This window comes from Parasteatoda tepidariorum, chromosome 8 (assembly GCF_043381705.1).
Source record: "Parasteatoda tepidariorum isolate YZ-2023 chromosome 8, CAS_Ptep_4.0, whole genome shotgun sequence".
NCBI lineage: Eukaryota > Metazoa > Arthropoda > Arachnida > Araneae > Theridiidae > Parasteatoda > Parasteatoda tepidariorum.
Genome location: NC_092211.1, coordinates 70,868,896 through 70,889,456, shown reverse-complemented (window position 1 = coordinate 70,889,456; position 20,561 = coordinate 70,868,896). Strand labels below are relative to the sequence as shown.

Here is a 20,561-nt window from a genome sequence, read left to right as displayed (position 1 = left end):
ACTTTACCAAATGGTAGTAAAATAATATTTGAATTACAATTGTTGACGAAATAATTTACTTTTCATTTTGTCAGAGCTGAAACGCACCATCATAAGATTTTCATCGATTTATATAGATGTTTAATTTATATTGGTTCAAAATAACTTTAAACCATGGTTCAAAATAACTTTAGTGGTTCAAAATAACTTTAAATCAAAGTTATAAACAGAACACTAAATTGAAAAGCATACTTTTTTCTACCATATTAATATAAAATTAAAATTTTATGGAAAATACTTAAAAAATAGGTAGCTATTGCATATGTTTTATGTTTTTAAATCATGATAGGTGATTGGGTTGTGAATATGCTCAAAAAGTGAAACAATTATGTTTCTTTTGATTATTTTAGTGCACTATATCACAGTGTATAAGTCGACCTTTTCGAATACGAGATTTGTATACGACATAAGAATTTTCTTGTATGTTGGGGGCGTGGCGTATTATTATTTGATAAATAGTACACAAACTACTATTTGACAAATAGTAGTACGCCATGCCATGGTTGGAAGTATAAGTCGACCGCTGTCGGTAAATCGATTATTATTCACACAGTCCTTATGCGTGAAATGAAACTAGACGCCTATCTGGATTCAAATGTTATTGTAAAATATTTTCAAAAATTTGGAATTTTGAATTATTTGAATGTGGGTGAAGACGAGTTTGTGTGGAACTCAGCAGATATGGTTAAAGTGGAATCCTTTGTAAAGTGGGATCCATAACACAATGCTACAAACATTAATGAATCCGACAAAAAAATTGTTTTGGAATCTTTAAATTTGTAGCTTTATGGTATGTCTTAAAACTTTCCATTGTGTTATATTTTTTGAAATACTCTAGAATAAACTATCTTAACATTTCTTATCCTTCTTTTTTTATATCCTGAATGTAATTTAAAGTATTGTTTCTAAAACAAATCCTAAATATATGTAGAAAATATTATGAGAGAAATGCATAATTGCATATAACATAATAAAAATAGTATTTGAAAGCTGTAAATTGATACAGAGTTATGAAGAAAATATTATGAGAGAAATGCATAATTGCATATAACATGATAAAAATAGTATTTGAAAGCTGTAAATTTATACAGAGTTATGAAGAAAATAATATGAGAGAAATGCATAATTGCATATAACATAATAAAAATAGTATTTGAAAGCTGTAAATTGATACAGAGTTTTTCGGATCTATCTCATTAAAATTACTGCATCGATTTTTCACGAATTAGCTGACTTTAATACCGAGGTATAAGTCAACCCTCTGTTTGTCGTAAAATTTTGGGATTTAAAAAATTGACATTTACACCGGGATATGCCGTAATTTTTGTGTTTTGAAAGTAAAATAAAACATCATTAAAAGAAATTTTAATATCTTTTTCAGATTTTAGCTATTTTATTTAAAAGAAGTTAAATAGAAGTTTTCATTATTATTTCTATTCAGCCCCTCCTGAAGAGCCCGAATTGATAGTCGTTGACAAAGCCGAGTACTTTCTAGTTGGAGGTCTCTTTCATTTTGATTTGTTTCAATTACCCTATCCTACTGTGAAAACCGGTTGCTGGGTATTTACTAACTGTAAGTATTTTTCTTATTTTTACCTATATTGTAAGCTTTATAAACAGAGTAGGCTTCTCAAGGTTACGCGATTTCCCCCCTCTCCACACTTTTACCCTCTCCGTTACCATAGTTTAGACAAGTCTTGCTTTTTCCAAACGTAAGTATAGTTTAACTTTGAGCGAAAGATCTACCGTAACCATGATAGCGGAAAGGGTAAAGGGTAGAGAGTGGGAAATCGCTGAAGGTCGTCTCAAGGCTACATGATTTTCCCCTCTCCACACTTTTACCCTCTCCGTTACCAGAGTTTAGACAAGTCTTGCTTTTTCCAGACGTAAGTACATTTTAACTTTTTACGAAAGATCTGCCGTAACCATGGTAGTGGAAAGGGTGGAGAATGGAGAAATCGATGAACCTGAGACGCTTAATCTATTTACAATAATATATCTACTAGTATCCTGTTATCATTAACTCGAAGTACGTATACTTATTTATTAGTATTTATTCTAACAACATAATTTGCGTATGTTTTATAGCTTAATTAATTAATTTTTTATTGAATTATAAGAAATGTTTCAATAATAAAATTAAGGAAAGGAAAAGGAAGATAGTTTCTGGATTAGGCAAATTCTGTTTAAACTAAGAGGGTATTTCTTTTGCCAGCTATCACTCTATTATTATTTTTTTTAAAAGAAAAGAATATAAAAAAGGAGAGAAAACTAGAGAAAGAATGAAAGAGAAAAAATTAATTTTTTGTTGTGAAAATAACAGTCTTAAATATAATATCACCAATTTGAGGTTATTTACTTGATGCATTGAAGCTATATTTTCGAAATATAAATAACTTGAATGTAATTTTTCGAATTACGAAAATTTGTATTATTTCTTACAGAATTAGTGATAGAAAAATGTTTTTTCATTTATGATTTCTTAACTATTGTTTGAAACACATCATGTTTTTTAAAATTTATTGATCGTATCAATGTTTGTTCTTTTTGCAAAAACTACCAAAGTTAGTGGTTTTAAATACACTTTTATTCAAATATCATCAGTATAGTGTATTTTTTGATTAAGAATAACCCTAATTGGTCTTTTTGAATAAGCTAATCCAATATAATTCATCAATATGTCAATTTTTATGAAAATAACCATAATTAGTCCTTTTCAATAAGCTATAATTGATATATAATTCATTAATAATGTCAATTGTTTGTGAAAATAACCATAATTTGGTTCTTTTTAAATAAACTATCATCACTACATAATTCAACAATAATGTAAATTATTATGACAATAACAATTATTCCTTTTTAATAAACTATCCTCGTTATATGGGTAATTCTCACGAAATATGACAATTCACAATCTCTTGCTCCAATATCTAATAGTATACTACTAAAAGAACGTATTTTAAAAAAAATAATAAATAGCATTGCTGTTAAGATTTTAAAATGATTTTGCACTAGAGTTGACTGTTTTGTATAGTTAAAAAACTTAATCGACTACCAAAATGTCATTTTCCTGGTATGTCACAAATAATATTTCCAATAATAACTAGATTCAAAACTTCGCATAGATTTTTGATATATCTAATTTTTTTAATCAGCAGTTGTAAGCATTTCTAGAATAGATGCAGAGGGTATTATTTCCAAAACCTTTGTTGAAAATGATTTTTTTCTGTAAATAGTTTGTTTGTCACATAAAAATCAGTATTTTTCCTGGCCACTTTTTTTAGTAATTTATTACCAAAATAGATACCTCCAGCAATCAATATCTTAGGTTAAGAGATTGATTAGAATTCCATCCTATCAGAACAAGTCTAATTGCAGGAATAAAGAATCAACTTTCTGAATCAAAATGTATTTCAAAAATTTTACAAGGCGTGTAGGTTTTTATTAAAATTTTTCTTCTTCCGAATTGTCATTTTTTCCCAAGAATCACCCATGTGATAAATCCTCCTCTATCCTTTTTATATAGTATATCCTCTTTGCATAATATCTTCGTTCTATAATTCATAATTGGTCCTTTTTAAATAAGCTATCATCACTATATAATTCATCAATAATGTCTATTTATTAATGAAAATAACCATAATTGGTCCTCTTAAATAAGATTTCACCACTTCATTCATCAATGAAGTTAAGTTTTTTATTAAAACAATCATGACTGGTCCTTTTGAATACATGAATATTGTACTTTCTTTTCATGAAAACATTTCTAATCGGTTGCTTTGTTTTTATCAATGCTGTTTTATAAGTATACCCCTAGTTGGTCATTTTAAGTACGCTATTGTTCTTTTATAATTAATCAATAGTACGTGTTTTTATTAAAATACCTTAGCTGGTAGAATTAAATCTATCATTACGATGTTTTTTAGGCATGTTAGGCACCGTGTGTCTTAATATTTGTGCGTCATAAATCTTCATTGAGAATCCTGTAAAATTGTGACTAATTGAATAATTAGAAATTTGAAAAAAAAGGGGTCAAAAATGGGAAGTGTTTGATGACTTTTGACCTCACACTGTATATTCATACTTAATTTAATTGATTGATAATTTTGTTTTTTATTTTATAGGGCAGGAAAAAGTACTGAAACGCATTCCCTTTAAAACAAGCATTATTCCAATTAGGCATCCTAAGCCCGACATGTCACCAGCGATAGCAGCTGAATTCGCCGACTCAGAAATCAAACGTTTTGATAAAGAAATGTGTAGTGCTATATCTGTTTGTCTACAGTAAGATATCACTTCTATTATATATTTTGTATTGATTATTAATTCTTTATTCGAGAACAGTACTTTTATACACTGTAAAAAAATCAGCAGATAATTTAACTTTTTATGTAAAGGTCTACTTCCTTTTTTTTTACTAAAACAACTAAAATTATTTGCATCCATAATTAGCTAAAATACTTTATCAAGTAAGTAAAGCATTCCCGTGGCAGTCTGTTGCTGGCCAAGGGTTTATGGTGGTTAAGGTTCCTCAATTTCATGATCATTGGCAGGATTGTGGCAATGTGGTCAGCACTGCGCACAGGCTGCTTTTACTTCTTAGAGAAGCTGGTACCAATAAAATACTTCAACCCTCGCCTTTTATTGAATCTTTCTTATTTGCAATTTACGCCTATACACTGTCCGACAGCGAATCAATCGCAAGAATAAGGTTTCCAGTAAAACATCAAGGTCAAGCATCACTATCAGCAGTCAGTAAGCGGATTAATGACCACTTTGATCAACCTGCGAAGCTACAGAAGGCACATGGTATCGGCCTTCATTACACGGTTCTACTTTAAACTGCTCGACTACCGTTAAGTGCTCTATCGTAAAGTGCTCCCTGACCCCCTAAATAGCCCCTTTTGCAATTCTAGGGCGACGTAAATAAAGTTTTACTACTGCTATCACTACTATTACGAATATACAGAAAGATAGTGTGTCGCTATCATTACCTTTAATATATATTTTAAGAATATACTTCAAGGGTCCTTATTTAAAAAAAAATCAAAAAAGCATACATATTAGGAACTGCAAGGTAATTTTTCAGCATGGGAAAAAACAAAAACACTATCGCAATCTAACGAATCATTATCTGAAATTTCAAAACCCGCTTGTCTGCCCGAAGCAGAGAATATTTGATCAGTAATAGCTAGAAACACCCTCACGTTTCATCAGGCAGTCAAACAAGTTTTGATTTCTTCCGTCTCATCGTTCTGAAAAGTGATTAGCTGGATTTTAATTAAGATTTTAAGAAGATATATTAATGATGATCATTACGAAATACTTTTGTCTGAATTTTTATAATCCATACTTCATGCACTAAAGGCTTCTTTTTATATTATTTATTCTTCTTCTTTGTCCGCCGACCAGGTGGCCGAAGGGTTAGCGTGCCTGACTGCGGAGCCGATGGTTGCTGGTTCGAATCCCGCTCAAGGCATGGATGTTTCCTTCTCTCTGTGTTCTATGTCTTTTCTCCATTGTGTGTGATTGTGTGAATGTAACCAGCCCTATAAACGGGTTTGTGGTGGTGTGACGAGGGCGAAGCTGCTCCACCGCCGTGGCTTCGCCACAGGTGCCCACTGGGTAACCAGAAGAGAGTAGCAGTTCTGGCACTCCTGGCCGATGGGACAATACATCCCAAGTGCCCGCCATTAAAAAAATATTTGATTGTCCAGATGAAATTATCATTGATATAGTAATTCATGTATTTGTAGGTTACCCAAGGAAGTGTTGTTTTTGGAACAACCAACTCCTGCATATTGGATACCAAGCAAAAGAGGATTCTCAACAATAGGGTTCTTTGAGACCAAATACGAGGAAGGTTTGCAAAATTTTTTCGCAAATTTTTGAATTTATTTGAATTTTTTAAACGTTCATTGAAGAAACGTCTGTAAACGATGAGGGAAAACATACATTTTATTTTTACAACGCATTTAAAATGAATATATATATATATNACACACACACACACACACACACACACACACACACACACACACACACACACACACACACACACACAGATATGTGTGTGTGTGTGGTTGGGTGGCGCAGTTGGTTTGTCGTCGTCATTCTGAGCCCAAGTTTGCGGGTTCGATCCTCGGCCCAGACACCGGATTTTCGGGATGCATAAATCCTCAGCGACCATGTTGTATGATTATGCGTCATGTAAAAGATCCCTGGAGTGCATTATTGATTCTTGGCATTTCCGGCAAAATTAAATTCCTAGTGCACTTTAGTATCCAAATAGAGTCTCGGTGCTGCCATCTAGTGTGGCAGAAACTAGACGTCCAAATTAACATGACCAATGGTATATCACCCATTGTGGTGGTCCTGAAAGAGTGGATATCACCTCTGGAGAACGCACTAGGTCTGCCCACCGGCAAGACCGATTGTGCAGCTCATAGGAAATAATAATAATAATAATAAAAAAAACCCCTAGAATTTACCTAGAAATGGACAAAAAGTGATTATACACAAATTTTTAATAATTTTTATAGAAGAATATTTCCTATGATAGGGAACCTTCTGCTTTACATCGCTGTTCTGAAGCAGAAAGTTTGACTTCTAATTGTACAATGAGTTTACGGTTTTCACTCATTTTCAATTAAATGTATGAAATTCTCTTTGATAGTTTGATTATTTGAACTATAAAATGTCATACATGTCAATCCACTCTAACGTCATCACGGCTCTTTTCTACAAGTTTCTCTTGGCCCAATGGGCCCCAGCACCCTCGAAAAACACTTAATGGCAAAGTTAATTTGATACGCTAGCTTTGTATAGTTGACATTCTATGTTTATAATGTAGTGCCTCTGTCATATTTTTGTTTACTCCCACACGATTATATCAAGAACGGTGATTACATTTATAGCTTGAAGGAATGGAATACTTTTCTGAGTGTAATTATTTTTAAAGTATTATTTTTGTGTTATTTTTTTATTATTAGTTTTGTGTTTATTTAGTTTAGCGTTTTCTTCTATTATTTTTGATTAAATTTATAAAGTTCTTTATAATTATTTGTTATATATTGGTTTTTTGTTTTATTTTAGTTTTTTGAAAGGCTTAGATGTTAATTCGTCAAGGCTGTCGTTCGTTAATGAACATAAAAGTGCATTTTGCAAAGCAAATTACAATAAAATTCTGGTTGTTTAACCGTATTAGGGGAAAATAACCACCAAACGATTTTTGTCACAGTTAACAGTTTGCATATAATTATATTTATGGTTATTTGACTGTTACGGTTGAATATAGTAAAAAAACAATTAACTAAATTGCTATTTAATTATTATTTTATTAATTTTCTATCAGCGTAACGTATTTCATAGTTTCACACTGCATTAACAAACACTTTTAAATTTATTGACTAATTCCAGCATTTGTTTGATCTCTTGTTCCTTTCATCTTATGAGACCATTCTAAAAATGTTTTTAATGCACCTTGTATAGCTAAATCTTAATTTTTTTCACCATTAACAAAATAAAAAAATAATCAAAATAATGTAATGTAATAAGCAAAATAATGTTTTCAATTTTTCTTTTAGAAACAGGAAGAGTTTCATTCAAAACTAATCAGTTTGGAATTATTGGTTTACTTCAGAGAAAGTACAATAATATCCCTTATCAGGTAGGTTACAAGTTTTACTGTTTGTAGTGTGTTGCTTTAAATAACGAAATAAAATAGAATCTTTGGTTTTACTATTATTTAAAAGCATTTGAAGCCAAAGACGAAACATATTTATATTATTATAATTATTATTTATATTTTTTCATCGAAGTTGGAAACATGATTTATATCTTGGTCTTTGTTAATTAACTGCTAGAGCAAGAGTAGAGGGGAACAAAAATATAGAAAAAAGTATGGTATCATTATGAACAGTCTCTTATGGTATACTATTGAAGTTTGTAAGTAAAGTAGCTATGATAACCGAGCAAAATTTTAGTTTTACATTTTATCTCAGAACTTATTCTCAGAAATCGCTTCTGTGGAGCTAGTAAGTAGAATAAGCTGTGTTCTGCTCAGGAAAAGAATTAGCTTATTTTCTCAGTTCCAAAATTATTTACAAAGTTGGTCAACAAATGACGCTATTGGAATTGGTAAAACTACGAAATATCTGCTGCAGATGATTTGACCATTCCAAATGAAGTATTTTAGAAAACGTTAGTCAAATTTATTCTCAAACTGCGCCAATGATCGTTGCAAAGGGTTTGAAAACTTTGTTTTATAGTTTTTATTTTCAGTCAGCAGCTTAGTACCCTCTGTTGACGAACTTTATTACCAGTTCTGAAATTTAAAAAGAATAAATAATCTGGTTCCCTGAACAGAACGCAAGGTAATTTCTATCTTCTTTCATTTATATTTGAATAGTAGCCAACTGGACTGTGCAGGGGTCAGGAAACTGGCCTTTCATCAGAAAGGTTCTGGGTTCAATCCCGGACAAGGATGTCATTTCATTCTCTGTACTATTTGTCCTTACTGTGACAGCAACGTTGGCCCACCTAATATGGTGCCCCTGAAAGAGTCGCCGACAGATCAGAACTAATACGACTGAATTGATGGATGTCTACTCAGGTGGGCATTGAAAAAAACTGCAATTTTTCTTCTTCAAATTGTTGGTACTTTTGTGATACCAGGTACAATTACTACCAGATTTGATAACATTATTTTAAAATATCTTAATAATTTTTATTTAAAAATTTTCTTATGAAATGGTTGGTAATGAAAATGCAGAATAGGATAGAATGCAGGGTATATACTAACTTTAGTGGTTTTAATTGCAGACATCCAAACTTTTGTGACTAACTGTCGGTTAAAAAAATTTAACATACTGGCTTTGGGATGTCTTAAAGATGGGAGAAAGGACGCCCTATAGACTACGTGAGGCCGGGATAGCCTGGTCAGCAGGGCACTGGGCCCATGTCCGAGAGTTCGTGGATTCGAACCCCGACGGTAGAGGACTCCCCGTGTAGTAAAGTGACTGATGCACGTTAAATCTGTCGAGTAACAAAAGTCCTCCCTGTTCTCATAGCAAATCAATACTTCTGGGGGTACTGGATTGGAGATCGATCGTTCTCTGATTCAGGTCAAAATTACGATCTGTGGATGAATGAATGGATGTATGAATGGGTTCGTCCTATAAACGGGCGCGACGTATGGTGTGGCAGAAGTCGAATTCTTGGCTATAGGTCATTTTGGTCGAATTCTTGGCTCACCGAAAAACAAGAAACGCACACTCTGCCTTAAATTTGCTCGGTTTCACCAAGCAGGCTTGCCCGTGTGGCAAGTGGCATTAGAACCAACCAACCATTGACTACGTTCCATATTTATCTGTATTTTTAAAAAATTTTAGTATTGATATTTCTTCTTAATTATCATGTTACTGATAATGATTGTATTTGATTGGATTTTTAGTCATGGGAGCTGGTACACGGAAAGAATCCAAATTCAGCATCCCTAATAATCAGTGGAATGCACGTTTCTCTCAAAATTCAAATAAATAAAGATGGTTGTGCGATTGAAAACATTGAACAAGATGGGAAATCTCTATTTTCTGATTCTTATCTGATGTGGATGGAACCCGAAGATTTATTAAAGGTAAATGGTCAATTAAATCATGATTACATTGATATATTTGAAGCTCGACTTTATTTATAGCTTCTGCCATTGGAGAGTCTTAAAAATGTGAATAACTTTAACACAATCATTGTTATTTTTTATTAATGATATAGAAAAATTAACAATGGGGGTGAGTGTTGTTTCAATGGATATTTTTCACATCTTAATATTTACATTCGACAATTATTGTCAGATTTACAATATTAAGACAACATTTGAATACATGGACGGTTTCCGCAGTAATATATTTTTTTTCTTACTCGAAAGTTTAAAAATAAAAATCTGTTCAGCTACATAAAGTAGAAATTATTATATTGTGGCGCCAGGCATGGTGCGTAGGCGCCAAAAGAATCAACGGGATTACAAACACACGATCGGCAACCTTGGAACTGCCCCAGTATTTAAGAAGCTTCGAACTTTACTCAGTCTCTATCCCACACAGTCTTACTTAATCTTTATGTTTCTGTTTTTAGCTTGTTATGTTCAGTTGTTAAATAAATGTTTAAGTTTATTGTTGTCATAGTTGTCTTCAACTTAATATGAGAGGGTTCCTCCCTCTCAATATATTGAAAGCTCATTTAGACCATGGAAAGTACAATACAGTTTATAAAAATCCAACCATTGATCCACCGGAGGGCATTACTCAGGACATTCGAAGTTCTTTCGTCAATTGGACACTTGCAACTCAAGAGGAAGTGTAGGGATAATGCTTAACCTTGTGATTTCAATCAGATTTAATCGGGGGATTGCACTTCAAGAACAAGAAGGTGATCACAAATACCCACACATGTGACCTATGGCATCAACGATAGCTGATAGCTTATAAGCAAAATGGCGTGCTAGAGCTTCTCCGCATCAGTCAGATTGTAAATTAACGTGAAGTTAATTAAATACAACCGCGAATCGCACATCGAATTTTTTGAATATAATTCTTTCTCGTCTACGCCTTTTACGTAACTTTATTTATTTGTTTATATCTTAGATTTATTATTTGTTTACGTCTTTAATTGTAACCGTGATATACTTCTGCTTTGTGTACCTGGTAACTTCGATACATAATTAGTTTGTTTATGTTCTACATGGCTTTATGCCTGTCTTTGTGTTAATTGAGAAATATTGAGTAAAAGAATTGAAATATTTGTGAAACAAACTTTGTGAAAGAATGTAGAATGAGTCACTTAAGAGAATTCATACTTGATGGGTTTGGTTCACTCGAAATAGAACAGAAAAAACAGTTGCTAACGTAAAAAAGTCGCGTTTCAACAATCAATCAGGATCGAGATGCCCACACTACGTCACTTGTAGGAATCCCATTGGATACTTTAAGCAATGTCAAACATGAGTATTGAACCTGATTGGCTTCTGAATCGACCAATGTCACAATTTACTTACGATGACGTCACCCTGAAGGTACCCAATTGTAGATTTTTGTGATACAATTAAGTGAATCGAGTTAAAAACCAATTAGTATTTAATAACCCTATATTTCGCTGAAATTAGAGAGTTAAGATAACAGTTCAAAATTGTCCAAAATAGCGATTGCAAAAGAGAAATATGGCGAAATTATTTAGATAATATGGTAGCTTTGGAGTGGTGGCTCAGGGGATAGAGCGCTCGCCTTCCAATGAGGTGAACCGGGTTCGAATCCCAGTGATGACTGGTCGATACGAATTCCTCTCCAGGCTTTTACCGACCTCGGTGTTGACGTAAAATATACTCATTGGTAGACGGACCATGAGTTAGAGTCCGCTTGCTTGTTGTTGCCGTGAGAGGTTTTCGTATGTTTCCTCTCAATGCAACGGAAATGCGGATTAGTTTCAACAAAACGAAGGCAAATTTCTCCCAATACTTGATCCAGGAGTTTCCTTGTCTTCTGTATTGGGTTCAAAGTTACAAGGTTACGGAGAGGAACATTAGTAGTCGTAAACCCAAACATTGCGTCTGTTGTTCAACAACAGTTATAAAATATCGTAACTCTCTAATTACGTTAGATATAGGAACTCGTAACTTTAACTAGAGATTATAGTAATTGCTTTCAGTTAATGATTAGTGTTTTAACTAATTAATAATTGTTAATCCAGATTTTTATCTATCGATTAAGGAAGAGCCGGGTAGCAAAACTTTTTAAGCAAAATGCTGGGGGTGATTGTTCCAAATTCCATGTTATTTTGAATAACATTATTAGCTTTAAAGAATGCTGAAAAACTGTTCTTAGATCCAACTGATAGAACTGTTCTTAATATCAAAAATTTATATAATTAAGATATTGTTGCGCGCGCGACTATTTTTAATTTTTTTTCCTGCAAAATAAATGCTTTATTGAAACTTTTGCGCTACTTTTTTTACCAAAAGGAATTGACCTACTTTTAAGCATGTAGATGGTTAAAATTTTTAAAACGAAAAAAATAAAAAACAAAAACTAAAACATTCTTACAATTACTCAAAACATTAAAATTTCTCGTTAGAAAGAATGCACCATTATTACTGCCCTTAATATACGTTTTTGGAATACCAATCAAAGATGTAATAAAAAATTACATGCATTGATTGGATGTAATTTTGATGGAATTTATTTTCAAGAAAGGGAGGAATGAAAAACATTAAAAGTGGTTTGATGGTTTATAAAACTTGGAGGTGTTTCTAACGATCACCTTTCAAGCTTTAATCTGTTTACTTTCGGCAATCAAATAAGTTTTGACGCTTTTACTAACGGCTTCCTGAGTTTACGTTAAATAATTTTTTTTTCTTGTTTGAGTATAAAGTTATAACTCTAAATATACATGCTGTTTTGACAAGGATTCTAAAAATACATGTGAAGGGCAATTATTATGAATCAGTTTTTTCAAAGAAATAAGGAAATGAACTTTTTTTTTGCCAGATTTAAGTAAAAGTAAATCATTATTTTCATTTATTTATTTAGAAACTGCTATACATGGGTATTAATATAATAGTAGAAAGAGATATTCACAAGTACGTAGAAGTCATTCATAAAGTAAGTATATTTTGATATTTATACAAGTGCTTTGTTTTTATTATAGAGTTAACTAACATGTACCAATATGTTTTTTTCAGAATGCTGAGTTTGAAAACTGGTGTTATTCTTGCATGGCCATATCTTGTCATGCATTTAATTTTTATTGGAGTAGATGGAATGCTGTGGTTGGTTCTGATCAGTTCGTCTTGAAATACAACACAGGTGGAAATAATGAGGTTCGCTTACAAAAAAATGTTCTTTTATTTATTAAAAAAAGCCACTGTCGCCAGAAGCGAAAGATAAAGAAAACATAGTATATTGAAATTTTTAGTCTGAGAGTTAAAGTAACGAAAAAGTTAGTGATTTCGATATTCTGCATAAATAAGGTGTACCTTTATCTAGATTTTTAAAATTCTTGTCAAAATGGCATACAAAATAAAGTTCGCAAACTAATATTTATGCAAAAAAAAAAGAAAACACTTTTGAAATATAATGAATTTCATTCTTATTTAGAAAGGAGGGATTGAAAATACCAAAACACTTATTTTATTGTAGGTAAAAGCATAGAGGTGTTAAAAGATAATTATTAGAAATATTTCCTAATTTTAGTTGGCAATCAAGCCAATTTTCATATTTTCCTCACAATTTTCTAGCAAGGGATTCGACAAATTTTTAGAGTGTTTTTGTTTATTCCTCCCTTAATTCTTGACCTTTAATGTGTATACTGTTCCAATTCATAGTTGGGAAGTATTCTAAAAATATAGAGTAAGGGTGGTTATTACAGAACACCTTATTAAAAACGCCTTTAGTATATTTTTGAAAATCTTGACATAAATGAAGTAAAACTAAAAAAATATTCACTCTGAGGTGCATTTTTTTGGATAATGTAAAAAATTACACAAGAAATGAAACTTTTAAATAAAATAAAGTAAATTTTTTTTAATTATTCATATTTCTTTTCATTTTAGTCATCTTCTGGCATTACTCTTCGTAACTGCGACGACCAACATAATAATCGTTATAATAAAAAATTGTTCGTTCCTAAAGAAGTTGAATTTACTTCATTATGGTATTCACAAGCTAGATTTCGCAAGCTTAGCTAAAAGAAGAATTTTTAAAGCAACCATTTTTTTTTACCATCACAAGGGAATTACTGAAAAAAACAGAAGTTTTATAAAATTGGCAAAATTATATTCTATTCTGGAGGCGGTTTTAATTGATAAGAGTATTTTCTCGTTTAATTTAAGGTCTAGTTTTAATAAAGGTTATGAGGTTGTTAGTAAATCCAAAATTTTTATTTTATGCATGCATTTTATTTGAATAATAAATTGCGTAATATTTGAAGTGGTTAGCTAATTTTCTATGCAGCATATTTACACACAAAAGTTTCGATTGGAGAAAAAGTAATTAAAATCTTATTAATCGTTATCGAGGTCAATAACAGTAGACTACTAAAATCGGTTTATATGAAATAAATGACGATAATTGAAGAGATGAGTGGAGATGAGGGGATGAGTAGATCATCCACAGTGAGTGGATAATCAAAGTGACATATTAGTAAATTTCAGTAAATGCGCTAATTGTTATCGAGGTCAATCACACTAGACTACTAAAATCGGTTTATTTGATCGGTTGAAGGAAATAAATGACGATAATTGAAGATATGAGTGGATGGATGGAGATGAGTGGATCATATACAGTGAGTGGAAGAAAGTGACAAATTTGAGTAAATGATGTTTAAAATTTATATGTTGATAATAGGAAATGAAGATTGCTTTATTTCTTATTATAAGCTTCCCATTTGGCAAAATCTATAATTACCTCACTCTCATTATTAAGCTTTTTGAGTCATGACATTCACATTCTTGTCGTTTAAATTTGTTGTCAAATGACTAGTTTTATTAGGTTATGCGTTGACAATCTATTGCCAATACACGTAAATTAGTTTTCTAACCCAAGAACACTCAGAGAACGTCAAGTGAATTTTTCAGCTATTAAAAATCAAAGTAAATTAATATTGGAATAAAATAAGAATATTGAAAAAGAATAAAATAAGAACTTCCTCCAATAAATTTCAATTTTTCCAATGGTTTCACGTTTACCCTCCATCCAATCGGCTCTTCCGTTAGGGTGGATTTTTTTCATTTCATCTCACAAATAAACTGATTTAATTTTTCAAATCAGCTATATTGATAAAAAATTTGATTGATTTCAATCACTAATACATTTTCTGCAATTGATCACGATTATGATGCGTTGGATTTTAACTATGTTTTTGTTTCCTCTAATGCTTATTCGCGTCTCTTAATGTGTAAAATCTTTGCACCGTTTTTCACAAGAATTCGAAAAAAAAATGGACAGTGATTACGGAACACTTTACACGGTTAGTAGGCTAAAACAAAATTATAGCTGAAATTATAAACTCACAGTTTTCCTTTACTTTAACTTAAAAACAGCATTTTTATTATGGAAAATAATGCCATATCATTTGCAGGGGAAGTATAATCATGTATTGCTCACACCAGAAAGTGCAATGGAAATTAAATGCACAGAAAGTAATGCGAAATTTTGTGATGAGCCTGTAGAAGGACAAAAAGTAAGGACAACTTAATTAGTTACAAAAAAAACTTCTATTTACCTTATGAGAGTCAAACTTTTAGTTGCGTTTATGCAATGTTATTAGATTACCATAATATTTTTAAAGACTCCATTTTCTATTGAATAAACAAAGTTGAAATCGATTATGCTCTAATTTTTTAGCTTTTTATAGCATTAAGCATTTTTTAGCTTTCGTCACCCTCTTGGATTTTCGGTTGTCTGATTTCCTGATATTTTTTATGTTCTTAACTTTTGCTGATAGAGCATCATTCGTGGGTTTAAAATGAGTGGATCATTAAGACTTCGCAGCGTTGGACCGAGAGAAATAAACAAAACTTAGATAAAATTTTTCCAGTTAAAGCAATATGGTTAACAATTTCGTTTTCAACAGCAACAACAATTTCGTTAAAATGATTGTGAGAATTTCACTCACAGAAATAAAACTCTCACTTTCAGCAATTCAGCAATCGTCGAGCTGTATTTCGTTAAACATTTGATCATCTTGTAGAATAAGCGTTGTCCGGGGTAGAATAAACGTTGTTACACTATATACAAACACAATTTTTTTTAAATAACAACAAAACTTCCAACTTTATAAAGTTTTTCTAAAAATGCATACTTTTGTATTGCTATGCCACCGTACAATAGAAAAAATAAACGCAGGAAACAAGTGATTCAAAATTTAAATTGATATATTTGATATATTGGGATGTTTTTTTCAAAACTTAATCTTTAATTTATTATCTGAAATTCTATTTCAGCTCCGATAGGAAGCAAGATAAAGAAAATAGTTGTCAAGTCAGATGTCGAGAAATTTAACATGAAGCATTTACGTTGTTTTCACGGGAATCAAAACAGTATACGTTTTTCAAAATGCCAAATTGTATCGATAAAATTTGACAGAAAAAACAGTTAAAGTTATAGAATTACGTTTGCTATAAGTAAGGGGCTTCAAAAAATATTAGCTAATAATGAAAGAGCAAAGGAGGCTTACAGAAACAATAAAAAATAATAAAGAGCTTTACCCCAACATTTACCTTACATAAACGTTGCTTTTCTTACGAAGCTCTGTCTCCAAGGAAAATAAAAAAGACATAGTTTAAGTGTCTTACTTTTGAAACAATGCCATGACTTTGAATTATAGATATAATCTTGCCGTGAAGAATTATCTAGGCTTAAGAACAGATAAATAACTTAAATACTTTAAAAATTATTAAATTCTTTTAAAAATCGTCAATTTGGCGACATTTTTTCGCCAAGATAAAAATTATCAAATTATGCGGTATTATCAGTTTTTGAAAATTTTTATATGCAAAAGTAATGCAGCATTAGAGTAAGTTTTGAAAAATCAAAAAATTGGTCCAAAAACGCTTTTCATTTTCACAAAACTGTGACTTTTCTTTATACTGATGTTTTGCTCCATTTTCAAAACAAGCGTTGACAACTCTGGCTTTAGATAGGCTAAACTTGACCTAACAGTCAAAAAAGCATCATTTCATGTTACGACGGAACCTTCGAAAAAACAGCCTTAACAATATCGCTATTTTTACTTTCTACCCTTTAGGGACATAATACTTTGTAGGAGAATTTTTGCGCATGCTCTGTGAAGCTCAAATAAGTTAACATTGGAGTTAAGGGGATCCATAACCCTATGCAAAACCTCTATAATATCGGAGATCTCAAACGCTGTCCAGAACCGTAATATACAAAAGACCTTAAATAAACATCATTTTATTTTTATTTTATTGCCACACATATTGCATATTTACCTACCAATCCTATTTATTTCATCTTATTTTATAACCGTCGTTGAACAGCCGACCCGATTTTGGGTTTTCGACTACTAATGTTCAACACCATAGCCATGTAATTTTGAACCAATCCAGAAGACAAGGAAACTCCTGTATCAGTACCTCCAGAGGTATGATATGTTATGCGAACATAGAGGACTTTGAGACTCGACAGATTTAACGTGCATCAGCCACCATTTTCTACACGGGGAGTATTCATCTGGAGGGGATCAAACGCACGACACGGGTCTCTTGGACACGGGCCCAATGCCGTACCAACCAATCCTTGGTTAGTCTACTGCTGCTGCAGAATTTGTTTGAGATACATCTGGTATATTTGATAAGGTGTAATGCCAGTTTCTATGCGTCGGGCAAAATCTTAAAGCCTCTGCTGTAGTAAAGATGTAACATGCGTGATTATACCGAAGAAACGAAATGATGTAGAATGAATTTTTTTTCTTTGTACGCTATGTATAATTTTCCACTCCCTCTAGCGGCTGCAGTTAATGTTTAAGGGAAAGGAGGAAAATGTAAAGGAAAAAAAAATGAGATCAATCCAGATTTCATTTTAATGTTATATGTTTTGTTTAATCTAAATTGTATATTTTACATCATAAATATTTTTATTTTTCAGTATTACAGTAATTTGTATAATATGTTGATTGGAAGAAACGGCATTCCTGATGATGAAATCGACTTCAAGTTCGCCAACAAAGTATTTTTCCTACTTTGCACTTGTAAATTATTTAGTTGCTCCTAAAAGCTGGAATCTGATAATGATTTCAGCTTAAACACTAAACCTGCAACTAATTCTGTATCAAACTCATCGCATCAGACTTGAGGAAAAAGGAATTCCTGATGCAAAACTAGAAAAATAAAACTGTGAACTTTTATGACTGAACGAACAGTTCAGAAGTTTAGAATACCATAGCGGTATTGTATGGGATTTAAAAAGAATCACTCACTGATTTAAAGAAAGATGTGTAAATCTGGGAGAAAGAGGCTGTTTCAAACTGAAAATGGAAACTTTAGAAGAGAGATTGAAAATGTGAGAAGCAAGAACATGAAACTGCAAGAAAACGATGAATTTCAATTACTGTACAATGATTACACTGGGGAACGAATTTTTTTTTGTTACATGATACATTTTTTAACAGACTTTCGATAATTTCATGCCACTGATAAATCTGCAATCAGTTTCTGTCTCCAATAAACAAATTTTTTTCTCCAATTTACAGTTTTTGCCAAAACAAGCTTTGTAAGCAGCCTCCTGATGTTTCTAAACTGATTACCAAAATATCACTAATATATCATTTTAAACGTTCTTCTTTACGTCTCTTTAACCACAACTCAAAGCGAATATTAAATTTGCAAATTAAAAATGGAGACCCACACGGAGAAATATATTCTGGTAAAATTACCATACACTACGTTAATGACATTTCTGGTAGAAAAAAACCCATAATTCCAGTAAAACAAATACATTATTTTTCCACCATACTGGTAATAGTTTTCCGTTTACATGGTAATAGTTCACCGGAAATTCTGGTTTTCAAAATTATAGTTCTTATTACTTCACATTTTGTGAAACATACTAAAAATAAATTTAACAAAACAAATCGCTAATTATGCCATTATTTAGTATATTATGATAAAATTGAAAAATTTTACCACATTTAGCAAATTTTATAACATATTATTATTATTTAATAACGGTAGGCACTGAACTTTCGTTCTTCGCCTTAGAAGATGCCGGAAGCGAGCAACATTACCCACTCCACACTGCCACAAATACCCCTTTCATAGGGTGGGCTACATTCATACATTCACACACCAGAAGACAACACAGAAAGTGAGGGAAACATCCTTGACCAGAGCGGGATTCGAACCCGCAGCTATTGACTTCGCAGTCAGGCACGCTAACCACTCGGCCACCTGGCCGGCTACCCATCATTGTATTAGATTAGAATCATGGGTTGATGAAAGTTTGGTGACATATCAAAAATCATGAACACATAATGGAAAATGTTGGATGATGGTGACCATCAAATGATGTTAGACCATTATGAATCTCACTGAAACCAAGATAAACCATCAAAATTTTCTGATGAAACCATCAAGAATTTTGATTTGGTTATGGAAGTTAAATATTTTTTTGTTGATAATACTGAAAGAGAACGATAAACGAAAGAGAACGAAAAAGGATAATACTGAAAGAGAATACGAAAGTAGCTAGTTTTTTCTTAGCAATCCACACTCACATAAAGGTGTACAAAATATTTATTCCTTTGCAGGGTGATCGTGGACTTGATGGATTTCCTGGACCAAAAGTGAGTTATTCTTTGATGATGTTTTTCCATTATTTTACATATTAAGCAATATTTATTTATTATTATTAATTTTATGTAATTAGAAATATTTCATAACAGCTCGTAAAAAAATATTAACAATTATATGTTAACAATATTTTGTTGTATGTTTCATTTTTTGCCAGAAACAATCGAACATTAATCTGCAATGAGTGGTTAATTATCATAGTGACTATTAATCATAGTAATCATACTAGGCAATATTAAGTTAATTTGTTACTTAGTGATCCAATCATAAAAAGTTCAAAATACCTGTATCAAATGAANAAATGAAGGTATGCTGATAAATGTTGGGTGTAACATTAGACTTACTGTACATCATAAACGGTGAATGAAACTGATAGGATGAGATGGTCCATGGAGGTATGAGAAAATGATCCACTGATTGCGATGGTAATTCACAAATGTCGAAAGTTTGTATGAGTGTACGAACGCGAGCATGTAATGGTCGGACGTGAGAAGGTCTAGCTACATACAGTCTCTCCAAGCTTGTTGAAGAAACTTCACACCTTAAGGGATGTGATTTACTAGACATGACACGATAGTAATATGTCAGAGAGAGCTGCATGCGACGTAGATCCAGAGGTAATTGTTGGCAGACGACATACAAGCTTTCTACTGGACTGGTGCGAAACGCACCGCAGCATATACGTAAGGCCGTATGATGCACTGTGTCCAAGCGTTTTAAGTGAGAAGATACCGCAGTGCCATAGACCATGCAAGCATAGTCAATACGTGACAGTATTAATGCTTTGTATATTCGCAGCAAAGCAATACGGCCTGCTCCCCAAAACGTGTTTGACAGAACGCGCAGCATATTCATTACCTAAATGAACTAATTGTTATAGAGGACAATAACAGTAGACTACTAAAATCGATCTATTTAATCAAATGAAATAAATGACGAAAATTGAAGAGATGAGAGGATGGATGGAGATGAGTGGATCATCCACAGTGAGTGGATGATCAAAGTGACATAATAGTAAATTTCAATAAATGAGCTAATTGTTATAGAGGTCAATAACAGTAGACTACTAAAATCGGTTTACTTGATCAAATGAAATAAATGACGATAATTGAAGCGATGAGTGGATGGATGGAGATGAGTGGATCATTCACAGTGAGTGGAT

General features: G+C 32.1%; 2 protein-coding genes across 2 annotated transcripts in view; one reads left to right on the top strand and one right to left on the bottom strand.

Moving 5' to 3' along the window:
• The window catches only part of LOC122269663 (dynein axonemal intermediate chain 7), a 30,369-nt gene extending 12,362 nt beyond the window's left edge, over positions 1-18,007 (top strand). Inside the window, exons 11-19 of the mRNA XM_071183923.1 lie at positions 1,481-1,612; positions 4,167-4,326; positions 5,799-5,905; positions 7,629-7,711; positions 9,497-9,679; positions 12,621-12,692; positions 12,773-12,910; positions 15,169-15,270; positions 17,697-18,007. Of these exons, the coding sequence (XP_071040024.1) occupies positions 1,481-1,612; positions 4,167-4,326; positions 5,799-5,905; positions 7,629-7,711; positions 9,497-9,679; positions 12,621-12,692; positions 12,773-12,910; positions 15,169-15,270; positions 17,697-17,822 (1,103 nt within the window). The 3' untranslated portion in view covers positions 17,823-18,007. The remainder of the gene's footprint in view (positions 1-1,480; positions 1,613-4,166; positions 4,327-5,798; positions 5,906-7,628; positions 7,712-9,496; positions 9,680-12,620; positions 12,693-12,772; positions 12,911-15,168; positions 15,271-17,696) is intronic.
• A 1,656-nt stretch (positions 18,008-19,663) lies between these two features.
• Positions 19,664-20,254, bottom strand: LOC122269662 (uncharacterized). Its single transcript, XM_043043807.1, has one exon. It carries the CDS (start codon positions 20,252-20,254, stop codon positions 19,664-19,666), a length of 591 nt encoding a protein of 196 aa, XP_042899741.1.
• Between the last annotated feature and the right edge of the window lie 307 nt (positions 20,255-20,561).